Below are 18,462 nucleotides of genomic sequence, written 5' to 3' on the forward strand. Positions count from 1 at the left end.
TAAAACATAACAAAAAAGAGAAGAAAAACAACATCATGAAGCAACAATTAAAAGCATCATAGGACCAGCTCAGTTTTTAAAAAGCTGGCATTTGAAACATGGTCCTGAAATGTCTGTCTTTCACACATCATCTTATTAAAATCTGCAAAGAAAAACAAAGCATCAGGGCTGAAGAGTTAAACACTCCCCTCCATCCTCTCTATTTCTTCTCTGCTTCAAACTGCCCCTCCCTACAAGTACGTTGCTCAGATGGGTGTGACGTATGGCTGTACCATGATGTGTGGTTTGTCCCTAAGCAGTGGTGCATTGATGGTGGCTGCTGCCCCTGGGCAGAAGAGATTTGCTCCACCCATTCAATAATAAATCCTACATGTCTACTCAGAAATAATTCCTGCTAGATGGAATGTGGTTTGCTCTCATGTAAAAAGTAAAGGTAAAGGGACTCCTGAAATTAAGTCCAGTCACAGGTAAGTGGGGCTAAAACTGTGTTGAATCCTGAATAGGATCAATCTGGGCTGGCTTCCTCCTCCACACAGCTTTGGTGGCAGGAGAGAGAAGCAGACTGCCTGATAAACACAAAAATCCTCCTCTCTCTCTCTCTCTCTCTCTCTCTCTCACACACACACACACACACACACACAGCTCCCCCCACCAACTCAACGGTGTTGCAGCTTGGATGAAAATAATCTACTGGAGTTTCAAAGCAAATTTTTTAAAGCATTTGGACTTGGGGAAAGGGAGTGTGTAACTTGCTTTCTTTTATTTTGGGGAAACCTCATTAACAGGAGCCTAACTTTCTAGAAGGCACAGGTGTGTGTGTGTGCGCAGGGAAGTGAAACTAAAGGGGCATGTTCCAGTCAAAGATAATCAACTTTAAAACCCTATTGAAATGAATGGCATGTGAAAAATGCTTAATTTTGGCTGGATCATGTCCTGTGATTTATGCCATGGGGCAGAGATAACTGAAACTGCAGTCTATTCAGCATAGTGGACATCAAAAAGGGAGGGAAATAATCAGGGGGAGGCTAGATGCAGAGGCTAGAAATTTATTTTCTTTGATGGGGCTGCTCCTTCATGCTGCTCCATGCTATTCTCTAGGTCAGGAGTCAGCAAACTTTTTCAGCAGGGGGCCGGTCCACTTTCCCTCAGACCTTGTGGGGGGCCGGACTATATTTTGAAGGGGGGAGATGAATGAATTCATATGCCCCACGGATAACCCAGAGATGCATTTCAAATAAAAGAACACATTCTACTCATGTAAGAACACGCTTGATTCCCAGAGCGTCCGCTGGCCGGATAGAGAAGGTGATTGGGCTGGATCCAGCCCCCAGGCCTTAGTTTGCCTACCCATGCTCTAGGTCTTACTTCTAAGTAGACATGCAAATGATCTGGCTTCTCTTACAATCTGCAGTATGTGGGGAATAATTGTGACCTACTTTACCAGGGTGCTGTAAAAAGGTAAGAGACTGGGATGAAGTGTGTGGAACATTAGAAATGATAATGTAAACATAGAAAGCATCACCTTCCTAGAGAAGAGAAACAAAGTCTGACCTGTCAGCTCAAAAGCATGGGGGAAAGGAGAAAGGCCAGGCCTGCTGCTGCTGCCATGTACAAGCTTCCTCCAGCATGTTGTACTTGGTGGGACAGCACTATAGGATCTCATCTCTCAAATGAAAGCAATTTAGCTCACATGTGCAGTGGCTGCTCAGCATAAAATAACCCAACATGGAACGAATCTCAGGTAATTTATGTCACCCAGTCAGTGCATGCAAGCTGAATTGCAATCGCTCCTATTCAGGAGCCTGCGGTGCATATCTTCCCATGAATCCCAAACTGACTAGCCTAGGAGCAGGGTGGTCTGCCGGACAATGATGCAAACAAACATGGCCTCCTCAAATTTGTCCCCCAGTGCAACTGCCTGGTTTCCCCTCCTGCAAATACTGGTACATCTCTGTCCCTAAGGGAAAAAATGATTCACAGAAAGCCCTCCTGCTCCTCTCTTGTGGTTCTAGATGACGGACCACTGCCAACAGGCAGCTCAGCAAAATTTATTCTGCTATGAATAAAGTGAACCTGAAACAAAAGCAACAACAACAAAGAAGAACAGAAAATTGCACGCTTTTCAAATCAAGACATTGATTTCTCTGAAGTGGCACTTTGCCATCTGTAGCGCATTCTATGTTCTGTGAATATTTTTTTCCAGTAAAATAAGGAGTTGTTTTCAAAACGAGAGAGGGAGAGAGAGAAGCAGCTTCATTTATTTTACTAATGCCTGGTTATTTAGTATTCCTTTTGTGTATATTCAAGGCTCTGCCTGTATTCAGTAACTGACACATGGCTGTGTTATCCAGTTTTCCTTATCTCTTAATAAACAATTCCACACTCCTGGACTGGATTGGTTGAGTTTTAAGTCTGCCTCCTCTGATGAATTTTCCTAAATGTATTTGGGTGAATAACCGAAGCTAAAGAGAGTGCAGGTTCCCAGATGGAACTCTTCAGAATAAGGCCACTCAGAAACACTTATTCTCCTATAAATAAATGAACCTTAACATGCATACAAAAACCTAAAAAAACAAGGGAAAGCATAAAATAGCGAGCTGGGGGGGGGGGGCAGAACCAAGGCATTGATTTCTCTGAAGTGGCACTTTGATGCTTTGCCATCTGTAGTTTCTCTATAAATGTACAGTAGTGCCTTTGCATTCAATGATTTTTAAATATATATATATATACATATTTTTAGCAGGTTCATTTTGAAATGTCTTGTTTATTTGAACATTTAGGGGGAAAGAACACAGGGCAGTCTTCTTTAGTAGTGGAATATGAAGGAAGGCTTTGGTAACTACAGAAGCTGGGTTTTCAGTACAGGATAAGAAGCTAATCCTTAGATGATATGATGGGATACTTCAATGGATTGTGAGGGCATTGCTTGTGGGTTGCCTGGGTGCCAGTAATGGATGTGAAAAATTACAGGGGCAGATGTCAGTGGATCTTCAGTGACACTTGGGCATATTTCATTATCAGCTCTAGTAAGCAAAACATCTGAGAATTCTAATGGTGGTGCTTTCACGAGGTGTCAACATTACTACAGTAATGGCTGCTATTGATTCTTGCTCTCTCATAGCAGAGTTAGCACATCGGTGATTGGGTCAAGCCCATTAAAACTTGGTTAGATTTACCTCTGCCACCACCCACCTTTAAACAAATGTTCGCCACAAAAATACTTAGGCTGGACTAAATCACAGGCAGCTAGCTTTACAAACAAGTGAATATTTTACTCACAGCATTACAGCAAAAAAAGGTTCCAAACAACTTTTTAAAAGAAAATAATTTGCTTTCTTTACAAAACCAATCTTGCAATCTTTAGGTTAGCAAAGATGCAGGCTTTAAAATGTCATTTTAGAGAGATTCAGTTCACTTGCAGGGAGCCATGGCCGCATGACTCCTTGTTCATTTGTTCCAGGAAGAACGAAGCAGGGGAAACTGAGAGGATGGGGAGCAGGGACTGCTGAGAGCCTGCTAAACCTCACCTGCTCATGTAGCTAGAGCTCAGAGCTCAAGTTGACCTTTTCACGCAGGCAAGTGTGAGTCAATAACTGTATATTACAACATGGCCTCCTCCTAGGATTGTGTGTTCCCCTCTCCCTCTGTGTGGCCAGGAGGAGGAGTTCAAAAGCTTCTGCTTCCACACTGAACTCTGGTTAACGTTAATTATGGTTAGTTTAAGCAAGCTGCTTTCAGAAACCACAGTCTGAAGTTTGTTTATGTGGGAGAGCACCTGCTTTGTATGTGGAAGCTGCTGGGTTCAGACTCTCCAGCATCTCTAAGTAGGACTGGGAGGTAAGGTCGCTCATCTCACTTTATTGGCCGAGGGAGCCGGCATACAGCTTCCAGGTCATGTGGCCAGCATGACTAAGCCACTTCTGGTGAACCAGAGCCGCGCACGGAAACGCCGTTTACCTTCCCACCGGAGCAATACCTATTTATCTACTTGCACTTTGACATGCTTTTAAACTGCTAGGTTGGCAGGAGCAGGGACCGAGAAACGGGAGCTCACCCCGTCGCGGGGATTCGAACCACCAACCTTCTGATCAGCAAGTCCTAGGCTCTGTGGTTTAACCCACAGCGCCACCCGCGTCCCTTGGACTGGGAGGTACCCTGGTCTGAAAGTGGCAATTAGGGCAGAGTCTACATTCCGCTGAAGCTGCTTGCCTACTCCAGCCCCCATTGCTTAGGGTGTATTTGTTTGTGTGCTGTGTATGCTCCATGAGATCATGTGCACACTAGCACGCAGCCATTGGAGGGATGGCAAACTTTCATTGTTTCCAGAGCACAATATTGAGCTAGATGGGCCAGTGGTCTGGCTTAGTATGAAGTAGCTTCGTATGTTCCTATGTAAACCATTAGTATTGAGTCTTTGAGCCCAAATTTAGCAAAGATACTGCATTAAATATATTTTCAGGCATCTTGGAGTGCTTTCTTATTTGGGGTTTGTAACATAAAGACACCACCCTCCCCTGCATAATTTTGGCATCAGGTGAAGGATGCTTGAAATAGTCTCCATATGGCAGCCTTAATGTTTTGAACAGTTTGCTGGGTGGAACCACCTGTATTTTGTGGACGCTCCACATGGCACCACTGGGCATTTTTAGTCATGGCGGCCAATGGGGTTACTGAAACTCAGGGTGATCCACACGGCAAACTGCTCTACATTTTGCAGTGATCATGTGGAACAGTTGCCATGCAGAGACAACTTCAAGCAGTCTCACATGACAGCTTTAACTGACTGTCTTTGCTCTGTAATGTCCAGAAACAATTTTATCCACCTGCCTATTACTCTTCAACAATCACTGTCCTCTTGGGGCTGATTTTACAAATCATAACACTAGCCCTAAGAGGTGGCTCTATTGCTTTGTGACTGACTGCACTTTACTTGTCCTGTTGTGCTAAAGATATGTGGGGAGAGGCACCTTTAGAGATGGCAGGATTCAAATACAGACTACTGAACTTACAAAACTGTGCCCCCTCGATTGGCACTGGAATAGATACATGGTTTGCTCTTCCTTCACAATATATCAGTTGTTCTACGAATTATCAATGTAGTTGTATGAAATGGGCCATCATCTGAGCCCCCCCCCCCCGAAGACCTACTATCTGTTTTGTGGTCTAGTCCTAAGATGGGCAGAAAAATCAATGGCTGTTACGTTAACATCAATCACCTGTCTTATTTTACCATGCTTGTTGCTACCATTTATGCAAGCATTCTTCATCAGATAAGGTTGATTCTTGAACCTTTAACGTACTGTTCAGGATCAAGGGAAGGACTGTCCATCAGTCACAGAGTTTTAACACCCGCCACTATTTCTGCAGCACTCCTTTATCAGTCATACAAAAGGGATCTGGTGGTGGCGGTGTTTTCTTTTGCAGGGGAAATCAAAACAGGCCACATTTCCATTTGTGAAATTGCTTCAACAAGCCCCATCTGCTTTCACAAACTGACAAGAGACCTAAAGATAGAGAGCATCTGTGATTTCTCATAGGTGATTTTATGCAAACAAGGCATGCAGAAACTCAGATTTGGTCCATAATTTTGTAGATGCAGCAGGAGTCACCAGTTCTGCTTCCAATTATTGTCACTTTACACCAGTAAGCAGAATTTCACCCCATCCCCAGGACTCATTTATGCCACTGCTACAGCTGGAATAACCAATGAGAATTAAGCTGCAATCCTAATCTCACTTACATGGGAGCAAGCCCCATATAAATCAATGGGACTTACTTTAAATGAAACACGGCCATCCTTTAAAATTTGAACTTTTACACATTTTCTGGTACATGTCTCCAACCAATGTTTACACAAATAGATGTATTGAGAAAAGTGTTCATAAAATATGTAATTAGTCAAAACCGCATACAAAACAGATATTTATTATAAGGAATTTGCCCTAACATGCTGAAAAGTTTTCACGAGGATCTTTTGATTAAAAACACTGCAAATTGTTGCAGAAATAGGGATAACTGAATTTATGATTGGGAAAATGAGAAATTGAGAGAACAAAAATCAACAGATCCATCTACCCTTACTTGAATAGGCATTGTTAAGATTGCAACCTTAGTTACCTTCACTTGTACTTTACAGATGCTGTTTTGAATCACTTAATACTGAATCATAGCTAGATGTGTCTCTCTTGCTTCTTTCTACTCAGTCCTGCTCAACATCCATACTTTCAAGTGTCAGTCATGCGTGGTTGTACTGACATTTTATTAAATTTGTTATGGGCTAGGTTTTAACGTGATGGGGTTATGATCTTAAAGCATGTTGACCCAACATGTTGCCTCCCCAAACTGGGATGTGCGTCTTCCCAGCTGTGTTCCTGCGCAGGTCAAGTGCCCCCTAAGAATTCATGGTGCCCAAAATGGCCGCCAGCTCTCACAGGGGAAAACAACATCCCAGTTTTTCTGGGACACTTATGGGATATGTAAATGATAATCATACTTAGTTTAATTGCGATATTTTTGTAACCTGCCATGGAAATCACCCTAGAAGTATACACAATAAACATCTGAAGACACAATGGGGTTCAGAAATGTATGGGGAGCCTCCATGAATGCAAAAGGTCCCCTGCTGAAGACAGTCACCTACTAAGAGCCAGTAGGTGATTGAAATAACAGTGGGGGGGCTGCTCATTCCCACTAACCCACTCTCCATACTATGTGTTAAAAAGCAATTGAAACTAACTCCTGGAAAGGGCCACTGTTGCTCCATCTGACACATCATGGGAGAAAATTGGAAATGGTGTCCAAACTGATTTTTAATAAAGTGTGTCCAAATTTTGTGCTTTCCCACCATTGAGCTATTCCTGATAAATTTCCTCAAATTCTCTTAACAAGGTTCCCTGGGACCAGTGGCAGAGCTTCATGCTCCAGCACCGAGGGACGGAGAGCAGGCGGGGCAGGGTGCCCAGTGCAGGCGGGGGGAGGGCAGCCACGATGGCACCCTGCTGGGGTCGCACTACCGGGGCCAGTGCGCTCCCCCCCCCCACTCCTCTTCCTCCACCAGTTCTCAGGACACAGTTTGAAATCCAGTCTTCTAGAACCTTCCATATTGAACAATGTGACCGTCCACTACACCTGGCATCTGTATTATTTGCTATTTGTGGGTTTTATATCCCAGACTGATGCACTGCCAAAAAGAGAGGAATTCACCAAGGATTCAGCAGAAGAGGGCATTTATCTGCATAAAAATTGCATAGGGTGATTTATATGCACAGATGCAAATTGGGAAACAGCTCCTCTGAGTTAAATAGAAGTACAACACACCAAAGTGGGAAAGACTATGACCGGGTAACATGTGCCAGCTCAGTTTGCTCTTCTGTGTTGTTTATAAGCTTCAAAGCTGCTGTCCTTCCTTTTCATCATTCTTTATCTTTAAAATGGAGTTAGACAGGACAACCCTTCAAAGTGAGGCAGACCCCCAGACAGACAGCACTTCAGTTTAGAGGGCTGTCCTCTGTAAAGTCAGACACATGGACACCCTACAGCTTTAGCATTTCTGTTTCCATCCCTGAGAAGGCTCTTGCCTTGTGACTCTTCTGGCACCACACTTGCATAAATCTACACATTCTCCTGGTGTCTTTGAAGCCCAGTTTTCCCTACCACAGAGCAGGAGGGCCAAAGCCAGGTCCTGCCCAGGTGGTCATCACAGCTGGGAGAGTGAGAAATTGAGTCAGAGTCAAGGAAGACACAATAGCGGGGGAAAGGCCACGGGGTTCCTTCCTGCTGTGTGCCTGACACTCCTCATCTCTCCAGCAGACCTGCCCTGTTATGTTTGCTGCATAATAGATGAGCCAGATTTTCTATCTGGGAGTGGCAGCGAGCAGCCACCATCTCCCCCATCTGTGTAGCAGAAGGGCACTATGTCAACACAGGAACTGTGCGGAAAGGTGCCTGGCATGCTTAATAAGGGAAGAAAGCGACTGTGCTCTGGGCAGCTCAGCATGACTTGCCAGAGGGAGATTAGCAGGACCTTTCAGGAGCATAATGGTCAGGGTCAGGTATAACAGCACTCTGGGTTAAGAGCTGTTGACCACAGGAGAAAACCTGCATTTGGTTGGGTGCAATCACAGAAGTGAAGGGAGAGGCATGAGGGATGTGGTGGTTGTGGCAACAAGACTTACAGGAAGAGGCTGGAGGAGCCTTGGTCCTACCACAATCTGTATAGCGCCCACTAATGCATCTTTCTTGGTGGTAAAATTTCCTTACCGCCCACCAGTGCTCGATGGAAGGAGGATTCAGCTTGCGCTGTAGAACCCCTTACCGCCCACCTAGAATCCACTAGTAGGTGGTATGGACCAGGCTGACAACCCCTTGTATAGATGGAAAGGAGGACTATGGGCAGAACTTATTTCCAAATTTAAGCTTCCAATCACAGTGAACAAATCAAATAAACACAACCTTTAAATATTATGTAGCTTTCCTGGCTACTGGGAAGTTGTTCCTTTAATAAGCAGAGCCCAAAGTGTATTTCTGAGTACTGCCAATCCCTGTTGCATCATTTTGGGTTAATGACCTTTTTTGTACACTGCCCGCCTAGCTTTTTAAAAGGTACCATAAAAAGCCTCTAGTAGAAGATGAGACAATGAACTAACCATATCATGTGTCAGGATATGACTTCTGTACTGCAGGGGGTTGGATTGGATTGAACCCATTGGGTTCCTCCCAATTCTACAATTCTATAATTCTTGCATATTGGTGTCCCTCCTACAAAGAGGTGATGCTCTCAGCCTTTACACACTTAGAGGGTCATGTGAGCCCTTTATTACAGGATATACAAGAAATGTGATGCCTACAACAAACTGAATTAACAGCCATCACCCAGAAGTTTGGCAGCTGAAATATGATAAATCCCAGAGCATTAGAACGTATAATCCAATCAGTTTGAAGTGAACATTTGATGAACTCTTTTAACATTCTGCCTCTTCAAGGTGCTGCTGATTTGATTGGTCACATGGAAATCACTAGACCATCCTAAGAAGAGAGAAGTTATAGGTGTTTAAATTATTCCTTTGAGATACCAGTATTTATTCCAATAACAGATGGAAGTACCCAGCCCAGCGCACTACCTTGAGGAGGAAACAGATGAGGAAACACAGGCAACTCCACTCAGTGGGAGCCCCTCAATGGTACGTTCCCATGGGCCTTCCCAACCTAAGGACATAGCTCTTTTGCCTCCCTCCAACTCACAGGTTGAACCCCCAATAACATCCCATCCCATCCCTTCCATATTGTAGAAGTGCAGAATTGGTTGAGGACCCTTTGAGTCAGAACAGCTAGCTCCTCAGGCAGGTGGGGTCAACTACAGTGGTGCCCCGCAAGACGAATGCCTCGCAAGACAAAAAACTCGCTAGACGAAAGTTTTTTTCATTCGCGATTTGCCTCGCAAGACGAATTCCCCTATGGGCTTGCTTCGCAAGACGAAAACGTCTTGCAACTTTGTTAAACCGTTTAAACCGTGCTTCGCAAGAAGAAAAATTCGTTAGACGGCAAAAATTGCGGAACGAATTAATTTCGTCTTGCGGGGCACCACTGTACAGTGCAGGCCTTGCCAGCCTACCTAAGGCCTCAGGTGGGCCTAGCTCTTTCCTAAGACAGCACCTTTCAGAGCTTAGCCAGCAGGATTAGTGGATGCTGCTCTTTGCCTGACCTTGTTTTTGTGCTCCCACTTCCCTTGGAAATATAAGCAGGACACATACAATATACACGTGGAACCAAATAATTGGATCTAAACAAGAAAATAGGTCCCCTTCCTCCACAGTGTCCATCTTGCAATGCCAGGGGGGTGCCAGAAGGATGGCAGCCTTCCATTGCTGGGCATTTGCTATAAGGTTCTGTGTCTTTGCTGTACCTGGAAAAGGGCAGTGTTGACTTTGGTCCACTTGACATTTAGTATGGAAGGCAAGGTAATTCCTCTCCTGAGCATGCCTAGAACAGAGAACAGCCAATGGACCTGCCTTCATAGTCATTACTTAGGTGAGCAGCCCCTCATGAAATGTTAGCTCCTGTTCCCTCAGCTGAAGCTCTCCATTTTCTGTGAAACAGCTGCCTGGCTTACCATTCATGGCTGGTAGGAAGCTGTTTGTATGAAGGTTGTTGATGTACTCATGGAGCTTCTGGGCCTGGAATATAGGACATTCTTTCAGTAGAATCATAGACAGGCCTGAGTCCCACATTTAGTGCACATTTTAAATCCATATATATCCACCACATGTACTATAAGACTTTTTAAAAGGATTGGGCTGTCTTTTAAGGACTATAATAAAACTGGATTCAAGTGATCTATTGAAATCCATGCACAGACAGCTTCATCAGGAAGCTTTTCACATAATCCATTAATAACCCATTTGCCTGGTGGCTAGGGTGTATTCAGCTTTCATTCTCAGATGTCAAACCACAAAGCTGTACCTAAGCCAGGTAGATAAGTTTGTGCAGAATGCGCGGAACAAGAACACATGTAAGCAAAGATGCACTTGGAGTAGACAGAGCTTTACCTCCTCCTAGAGTATCTGGCTATAAAACACGCAGTCAATATCCTCAACCCTCTTGGATCAGGTTGTGGATTGAAGGCTCAGGCTATACAGCACACCCTATTGTTTCATGCAAAATAGATTGATTTGCCTGTGGCATATTTCAGGCCTTGAAGAGAAGACTTACATTGGTAGAACCAACAGATGAGGATGCCTGAACACCATCAAAGCTACAGGGAAAGAAAGCAATCAGATTAGGAGGGTGGAAATGCAAGCCATGACTCTCTACAGCAGTGGCTTTCAACCAGTGTGCCATGGTTGTATTCCTTATTTCTACTAGCTGCTCACAGTCTCTCACTACTACCTGAAAACAAACCCAGCAAGAAAAATACCCATACCTCTTTTGTGACAAAGAGATCAACAGTTTGCCATTAGAAGCTGAGAGCTTTGCATTGAAGATGATGACCTGCAACAACAACAAAAATATGTATCATTGCAAATGGCTGGACTGGCACAGCCTCAATTACAGTCGTAACTGTTTTTAAAAAAGGTGTTGTGGCATCTCAAGAGCGAATATTTATTATGGCACCACAGACTAGCGTCTACGTCATCAGATGTAAACCTAATGCCATAATATATGTATTAAACTGTGGAACCTAGACCAGCACAGCAAATGCTACCTCTCTAGAAAGTCTTAGCTTTGTTGTTATTGCAGTTCTGTTTGTTGTAGATCACATAACAAGTTTGTGCCATATGGGGGAGGAGACCAAGAAACTGCTGGGAGTTGCATGTATACATGCATGGATTATATATTTTTTTTTTTATAAAATTTTTATTTGGTTTTCTGCTTTTATAAAGACAAAACATACACAAAGAAAAAACAAAAGACAAAAACATGTATAAAATCAGCAAATCCCCATTTCATAACCTTGTTCCCTGACTTCCCCCCACCCCCCCTCATGCATCCCAGTTTCAAGATTATGTCAGCAAGTTGATATTTCTCCTCTTAACAATCTTATTCATCTTGTTTCCTTTTTTATAATAAAAATTAATTTTCATAAGTTGGACTTAAGTTCTCTTCCATCGATTTTCATTTTATCTTAATTAAAAGTCATCTTAACCAAACCTAAAAGTCTTGAGAGTTTTTAAGAGTCTCTTCTTCCCTCCCTCCCATCCCCGGTTTTTGTCCCTTCCCAATAAAAATCCAAAGTCGAAGTTCTCAGCCTGGGTTCCTCACGTCCGAGGCTTTCAAATCTAATTCCGTTCCTCTCCGCCTGTCCTGTTGGTAGTCCTTTATAGCAGTCGTCAGATCTGGGAAAAGTTCTTTCACCATCAAAGTATGTCCTCTTCCGACAGGAAGATTCAAAGGTAGCTGCTGAAGTATTTCCACAAAGTCTATCTCTTCCAAGTCTAAGTCCAAACGGAGGCCCCAATCATATTTCTTTATTTTAAATTCCTGTACTCCATTTTGTCTTGGGGCCTCCTCCTTCTTCTTCTGTATCTCTTGCAGACTTGTGGTGGAAATGTTCCCAGCGTCTCCTTGCTTGTATTCCACAGATGTCAACTTTTGGTTGTTGCTTCCCAGGATTACTTCTTCTTTTTCTTGTTGTTTAGTCTCTTCCAGCTCTGTAGATATTGTTTCCCAATCAGCTGTGGATTCTTTCTCATTAAGGTCCTCAATACAAAGAGCAGAGTTGCCTGTTCCCAAGGTCATAGTCTCAAGTTGTTTGTTCATGGCCAAGCTCTGCTCCTGTAAGATTCCCACCAATTGAAACATCCTTTCGATTTCCACTAGTAACTTTCCTTCCACAGCCATTGTATCCATTGTAGTTTCACAGAGTTCCCCCTAGGGGGAATCTGGTTACTTATTTGCCTTTTCACCAACAATCCTTTAACTGATTATTATTACTTTGTTTCCAACAGTTTCAGCTCAATTATAACTCGTCTTAGTCCATAGGAATCTTAAATGGCAATTTCTCACTTTAAACCGCCCGTTTGGCAGCTTTGACAGCTGTCAAACTCCGCAGCTCTAACGCAGGCACAAAGGCAGGACGTTCCCGAGCCCGGGAGGGGGGGTTGTTTAAAACAAAAGGAAGGTTTCCAAAACTCCACTCTCCTGCACAAAATTTCCTTTAGTAAAATCTTGAAAGTTAGTGTCCTTTTTAACTCACCCCGCCAAGGGTAGGCTCTCCAGCTTATCTCTTGTGTCGTTGCTTAGATGGTCTGCAAGGGGGGGGGTGCGGACTTCCTTTTAGCACACCCCCCGGTCGTCTCCAATTGAAGGTAAAATTTTTATAAAGTCCCAATCCGTCTTACTCACGGGTGATTCTTTCAGTCCAAATTTTCAAGGAAGGAAGTCAGCGCTCTCCGGTCATGGCTCGCGGCTTCGCTCCACCGAGGTAGCGATCGACTCTCAGTGCCACGCCACCCCCGTATCCCCTCCGCAGCCTTTAAAAAGGCTCTTTGCGAATCAGGGGGGGGCGCTTAAGGCACCCGCCGAGTCTTCAGTCCGCAGGCTTCCGCGCCTGCGGTTTTTAAGGGTCCCCGCGTCGCCGGCGCGGCAAAGACCCATCCTCAGTGGAGCCGATTCCCTCCGGAGCTCGGAGGGAATCCGCCATTTCCAGATCGCGTCAATACATGCATGGATTATAGCGCACCACACACCCCTTTTCTATTTCTTTCTTCTTATTATTTGTAAAAGACACTGTTAATTTACTCTGGCTGCATAGGGAACATCATTCATTTCTACATACATCAAGTGACATACAACACAAGACCATCCTATTATGAGTGAACTGTTTCAAAGAGATAAACAATTATATGACTTTCCGAAGATATCTGAAGGCAGCCCTGTATCATGAAGTTTTAATGCCTGATATTTTTTTTTTATTATTTTCTGTTAGAAGCCACCCAGATTGGGTTGGCTATAAGTAATATATTATTATTATTATTATTATTATTATTATTATTATTATTACTATTATTTTCTATTCTGTTCAACAGGAATTGGCCATTGCTTTGTCAGTGAAAATCTGGCTAGGATAATCTGACAAGTTTGCATTTACTCTATGGGGGCATGTGTATGAATCTTGCGTGTATAAGGGAGGGTTAGTTGAGGTGAACTTGGCCAGTGGCAGAATATAATTAGTGTACCGTGGCCAATGTGCTGTGCAATTCTTGTTTTCCCCCCTGCATTTTGTAAAGTTTATTTAGGAACATAAGAAGAGCCTGATGGATCAGATCAATGGCTCATCAAGTCCAGCATCCTGTTCTCACAGTGGCCAACCAAATACCATGCGGTATTTATTGGTTTACACTGCTCCTGGAATCTTTTGATCAGAGATTGGGAACCTGTGGCTCTCCAATTGCTGTTTGACTCCCACCTCTCTCTCATCAGCATGGCCAATAGACAGAGGTTGTTGGAGTTGTGGCCAGTCAACATCTGAAAGGCCCAGGTTCCTATCTCTGCTTTTGATGAAGGGGAGAAATTTTTTAGATAAATAAATAAAATGGAGGTGTTTTGCTTCAATACTCACAACTTCCCACTGCAGGACAGACTGACCACGTACAAACACATCAGAGAAAAGAGGCTGTTTCACCACAACACTCTGGCTGTCTATGGAAATGAGTGGAAAAATTGAGCCCCTTATCTTTACCACCAAAGGCTGTGGAGCAGGGAAGCGCTCAGAAATCTGCAAGAGAAGGCAAGGTGTCATGAGCTTCTAGTATCTGTGTGTGGCTGCCACTTCTACAGACCTTCATTCCCATTAGAACAAGACACAATTTCCAGGGTTATTATCCTAAAGGATGGTCTCATGAGACAATGAGATTTAGAATGCACTGTGTTCAGGTTCTGCTACCAGAAGAGCTTTTAATGCAAATATATATTCAGCAGATTCCAAGCTTAATAAGCATATAAGATTCTAATACTTAGGCAAGCATATCAGTGCATCTAGGCAGCTAATTAGTTAGACTTTGTATGCAACAACAGTGATTGCCTGCTGACTCTATTCATGCAAATTTGAATAAAGCACTTCTTTTTTTAAGCAAGCAAACTTTGGGTTGAATGGCTTAGTTATGTCCTGTGCTGCGTAAGCGGGCAATCCTATGCATGTCTTCTCAGAAGTAAGCCTCACTGAGTTCAATGGAGTTTCTGTCATGGGACTGCAGCCTTAATGACTCGCAGTATATCTTTAAAAGATGCACACATATAAGGAGAAGATCAAGTGCTTGATTTGAATGGCCTGTTGCCAGAGGAGCATAAAAAGAAAACACACTAACCTTTGTAATTGCACTTGCCAAGTCAGTTGTCATGAGTTGTTTCTGTTGATAAAGGGAATAATAAAGTGAATCAGCTTTGGATATCTCTAATTAATTTCTGAAACACTCTCATTCAGGGCTAGCAGGCCAATAGGGGAAATCAAAAAGGCCACCCGACAACAGCAGCTTGAGCCCACTCTTCCCTTCTCCCATGTTAGAACCATTCACTCTGTCTCTCTTCCTCTTTCCTTTCACTTCCTTACTCTGCATACAAAAAGGGCTTGCATAGGTAGTTGGAACCAAATAACTCCATATTGATGAGCTAACACACCACTTTGGAGGCAGGATGGGAAACAGCAGAAGGGACACTGTGTTGCCTTGCTTTAAAGCAGGGACAAGGAACCCTGACAAGAGAGTTTGGCTTCTGTGTTGTGCTGTGTGAAAAGGACTTCATTTCTTGTAGGGCAGCACAGAAAAGCTCCCACCTCCCCTTACTCTCTGTTTCTCCTCTCTCCCAGCCCCTTGCATTGGTCTGTCTTCGCCTCTTGGGCCTTGCTCTTTCTGCCCTCTCCTGCCACTTAACCCATCTCTCTCTTTCTCCTGTCTCCAAGAGAACCCAACCCTTAACCTCTTTCTCCCCCACCTAACCTCTAGCCTCATCTTTTCTTTCCCTGTCCCGCTGCTTCAATTCTGAGTGTTTTCTCTCTGTGTCAAGTGTGCTCTTCCTACTGGGACCTCTGGCTCCACTTACCACTAGCTCTACCTGCTGTTAGTTGCCTTGGCCTCTGCTCTGTCCTTTGCCCCACTGGCCTCAGTGGTCATCGGCTGCTGTCTGTGTCCAAGCACAATTTGTTTTGGTTTGGTTTGGTTTGGTTTTGCCTGATTGTCATGGGTTCTAAGAGTCCAGTGTTGAGGAGACTTGCTGGAACAATCAGGATTTTCCTACTTCATACATTTTTTGATAAGCCTGGCACTAAACTTCATTCACAAAGCATAGGGAGAAGCAATCTCCCTCTCTCAAACAAGATGAAAGGTGTGTGCAAAGGCAAGGAGAAGGAGAAGCATCTGATTATGAAAGATGAGGGCAGGAATAAGGGACATTGCAAGACATATGTTCAAAGTGACCACAGAAACAATATTACTTCCTTAACAAGACAGTCTGTTTCAGAGGGAGAAGCCAGGAAGCAGAAAGCTAATTAGGGGCAATCAGTGATAGGACAGGGGATGAGGAGCAAACCATTTCCATTCATCATGCTATTTTTAGAGAAAGTGTGCTTGAAAATGATCTGGTGAAATTACAATAGAAGGAAGGAGATGCACAGCCAATTATGCATCCTCTGGATTGAGGATGACCTTTTATGTTCTATGAGGCTACGCTGTTCTAGAAATAGAAGCAATTCTCAAAACCAGGAAATGTCCAGTCATCCTGCCCTAAATCTATCAAGGATAACCTTGGAACAGTCCTCTACAGCAGGGGAGCTCGTGGTCCTTCAGCTGTTGTTGCACTCCAGCTCCTATCAGCCCCATCCAGCATGGCCAACCGTCAAGGATGATGAGCAATATATGAGGAGATTTCACCCCTCCCATTGCAAGAATCTGCTGATTTTCCAGAGAGGAGGGGGCAGATTGTGCTTGCTACTTATTCCGCTCCAGCCTCACTTCAAAGGGGGAGACTGAATGTTATCTCTGTGTAGATAAGGTCGCTGCAGAAAGCAGCTGTAACACTCAGTGCAGTCCAGCGTCTCCATTTGTATATAGTTTGCATAGTACAGTAGCTTTAGTGAATAAAAGAAGATATTCTTCAGCGCTGTCGTCCGAGTGATTTATGCTCTGCTGTACTCTGCTGTGCACAACTGTCTTCTGGAAGTGAGTTCGGTGCTCACAGCTCTGAGTTGTGAGTCCACAGCACTTAGACCTGTTCCTGCAGAAGAAGGTCTCTGGAAGTGCTACCCCAGCTTGCCTGGCCCAGTCGGGGCTGAAATGGTTGAGCCCAGTCGGTGGCACTGGCTCAAAGGCGAAGCTGACAATATAGTCCAGCAACATCTGGAGGACCATAGGTCCCCCACCTCTACTATAATATAGATTTTGTAGCTACTGTTCCATTGTTTGGGCTTGCTGCCGGTTTCTATCTCCCTGAAGTGTTCTTCTTAGTGTTAGCTGTAAGCTTTGCATGAGGCTTTTAAATGATGGAGGGAGAACATAATCAAAGCAATTGCTGGAAACAAGCTTGTAATGAAAGTATTTCTCTGGTGCAAACTGGGTTCATTAGCAGAAATTAGCAGTAAAATGCTGGTGAATTTTCAGAAAGTATATATATATATATATATATATATATATATATATATATATATATATATATGCTGCAAATAGCTGCAGAAATGTCATAAACTGAATTTAAGACTGGAAAAATGAGAACTCAAGAGAAGCCAAAAATGACAGTCAACCATCCCTACCTAGCTTTAAGCAAGCGCAAGTGATGGAGATAGGGTTGCCCATTTTTCTCTTGGGCAACAGCTTAATCTACAGAAATTAGCTGTTAAATAGTTATCTCTAGGTTGATAAAAGCTTTGCTTAGTGTTTCTGTACACTAAGCTGTTAAAAGCACAGCCACAGAGGCCAGTGAAAAAAATTATCAACCCTTGGTAAAGAACAGATTCTAGAATGAAAAGGGGCACTTTTCATGAGAAAGCCAATGGATCCATCAGAGGATGGGGGAGGGGCATAAGAGAGGTAAAGGGAGAAAGGGGAACAAGAACATAAGAGACTTGCTGGCTGATCAGAGCAAATCCTCTTTTCTACAGCAGCCAAACAGATGCCCACAAGCAAGATATGAATCCATCTCCTGTTGCTGCTCCCCATACTGCTCCTAAAATATGGAATCACCGGTGTGGGGAGTGGAGTTGCAAGGGCTCACAGGTGCACATGTATGGCTAAGAGTAGATCATTTTGGCAACATTTTGTCTACAGCCACAAAATGTATACACCAACACTGTCATATAGAAGCACGGAAACCCAAAAGTTATGGTCACTTTACCCCTGCTCCTTTGGTAAGGTTGGCACTGCAGCCTCCAGTCAGGGCAGCAATCCCAATGCTGATGAAATCCTTGCTCAGAGTCAAGTGGAAGTTGGTGCCAGACTGTGGAGTTGCTTGGGAAAGTGTGGTGCTGGGTGGGCTTCCCGGCAGAGAAACTTGAAATGTAGCCTGGTGGGAGATCCAAGGGGGAAATGCAGGACATCTTTGTTAATCCTTTAAAGAGAGTAAGTCAACCTTCAGGTTCCTTCCCAATTGTTTGCAGGAACTCTGCTTGCTGGTTTGAGAATCTTGTATTTCAAAAACCCAGTTTATCCTCTTATCCACAACCAACCACTGCGCTCTGCAGAAGAGGGTCTCCTGCAGATAACTTCAGGATTCTGCAGGAATCAGGACTTCAGCATGCTGGTTTCCGCTCCTGTTACATATTAGACAGACCCCATCTGTTATCATTTGGGGACCTAATGAAGACCTTCCTCTTTTGGGAAGACTTTTAAGTGGAGATCTTGTCCCAATCCCCATCTGTATTGGAACTATTTTTACACGTGGAATTATCTTTAAATGTTTTAAGATCACAATTGTTTCATTTGTGTTTTGATTGTATATTTTCTTGCTTTATCCCACCCTTGGATCTTGTGGAGAAGGATGGGT

The 18,462-nt window shown here is 43.7% G+C and overlaps 1 protein-coding gene across 1 annotated transcript; it reads right to left on the reverse strand.

Moving 5' to 3' along the window:
* Window positions 1–8,252: 8,252 nt before the first annotated feature.
* LOC310709109 (BPI fold-containing family B member 4-like) lies at window positions 8,253–17,979 on the reverse strand. Its single transcript, XM_083508312.1, has 8 exons — window positions 17,815–17,979; window positions 14,802–14,843; window positions 14,057–14,212; window positions 10,919–10,986; window positions 10,708–10,750; window positions 10,109–10,172; window positions 9,902–9,978; window positions 8,253–9,024 (listed from the first exon to the last, which is right to left on the reverse strand). The coding sequence occupies exons 2-8, from the start codon at window positions 14,832–14,834 to the stop codon at window positions 9,001–9,003; spliced, it is 465 nt and encodes a 154-aa protein (XP_083364438.1). The 5' UTR covers window positions 14,835–14,843; window positions 17,815–17,979; the 3' UTR covers window positions 8,253–9,000.
* Between the last annotated feature and the right edge of the window lie 483 nt (window positions 17,980–18,462).

Source organism: Podarcis liolepis, assembly GCF_965112155.1.
Source record: "Podarcis liolepis genome assembly, chromosome: 6".
NCBI lineage: Eukaryota > Metazoa > Chordata > Lepidosauria > Squamata > Lacertidae > Podarcis > Podarcis liolepis.

Coding starts and splice junctions, on each gene's coding strand:
- LOC310709109 (XM_083508312.1), bottom strand. CDS start 14,834: ATGACAACTGACTTGGCAAGTGCAATTACAAAG. Junction 10,987..14,056: donor CTGTCCTGCAGTGGGAAGTT/GTGAGTATTGAA, acceptor TTGTTGTTGCAG/GTCATCATCTTCAATGCAAA. Junction 9,025..9,901: donor TCAACACTGCCCTTTTCCAG/GTACAGCAAAGA, acceptor CTCTCTTCTTAG/GATGGTCTAGTGATTTCCAT.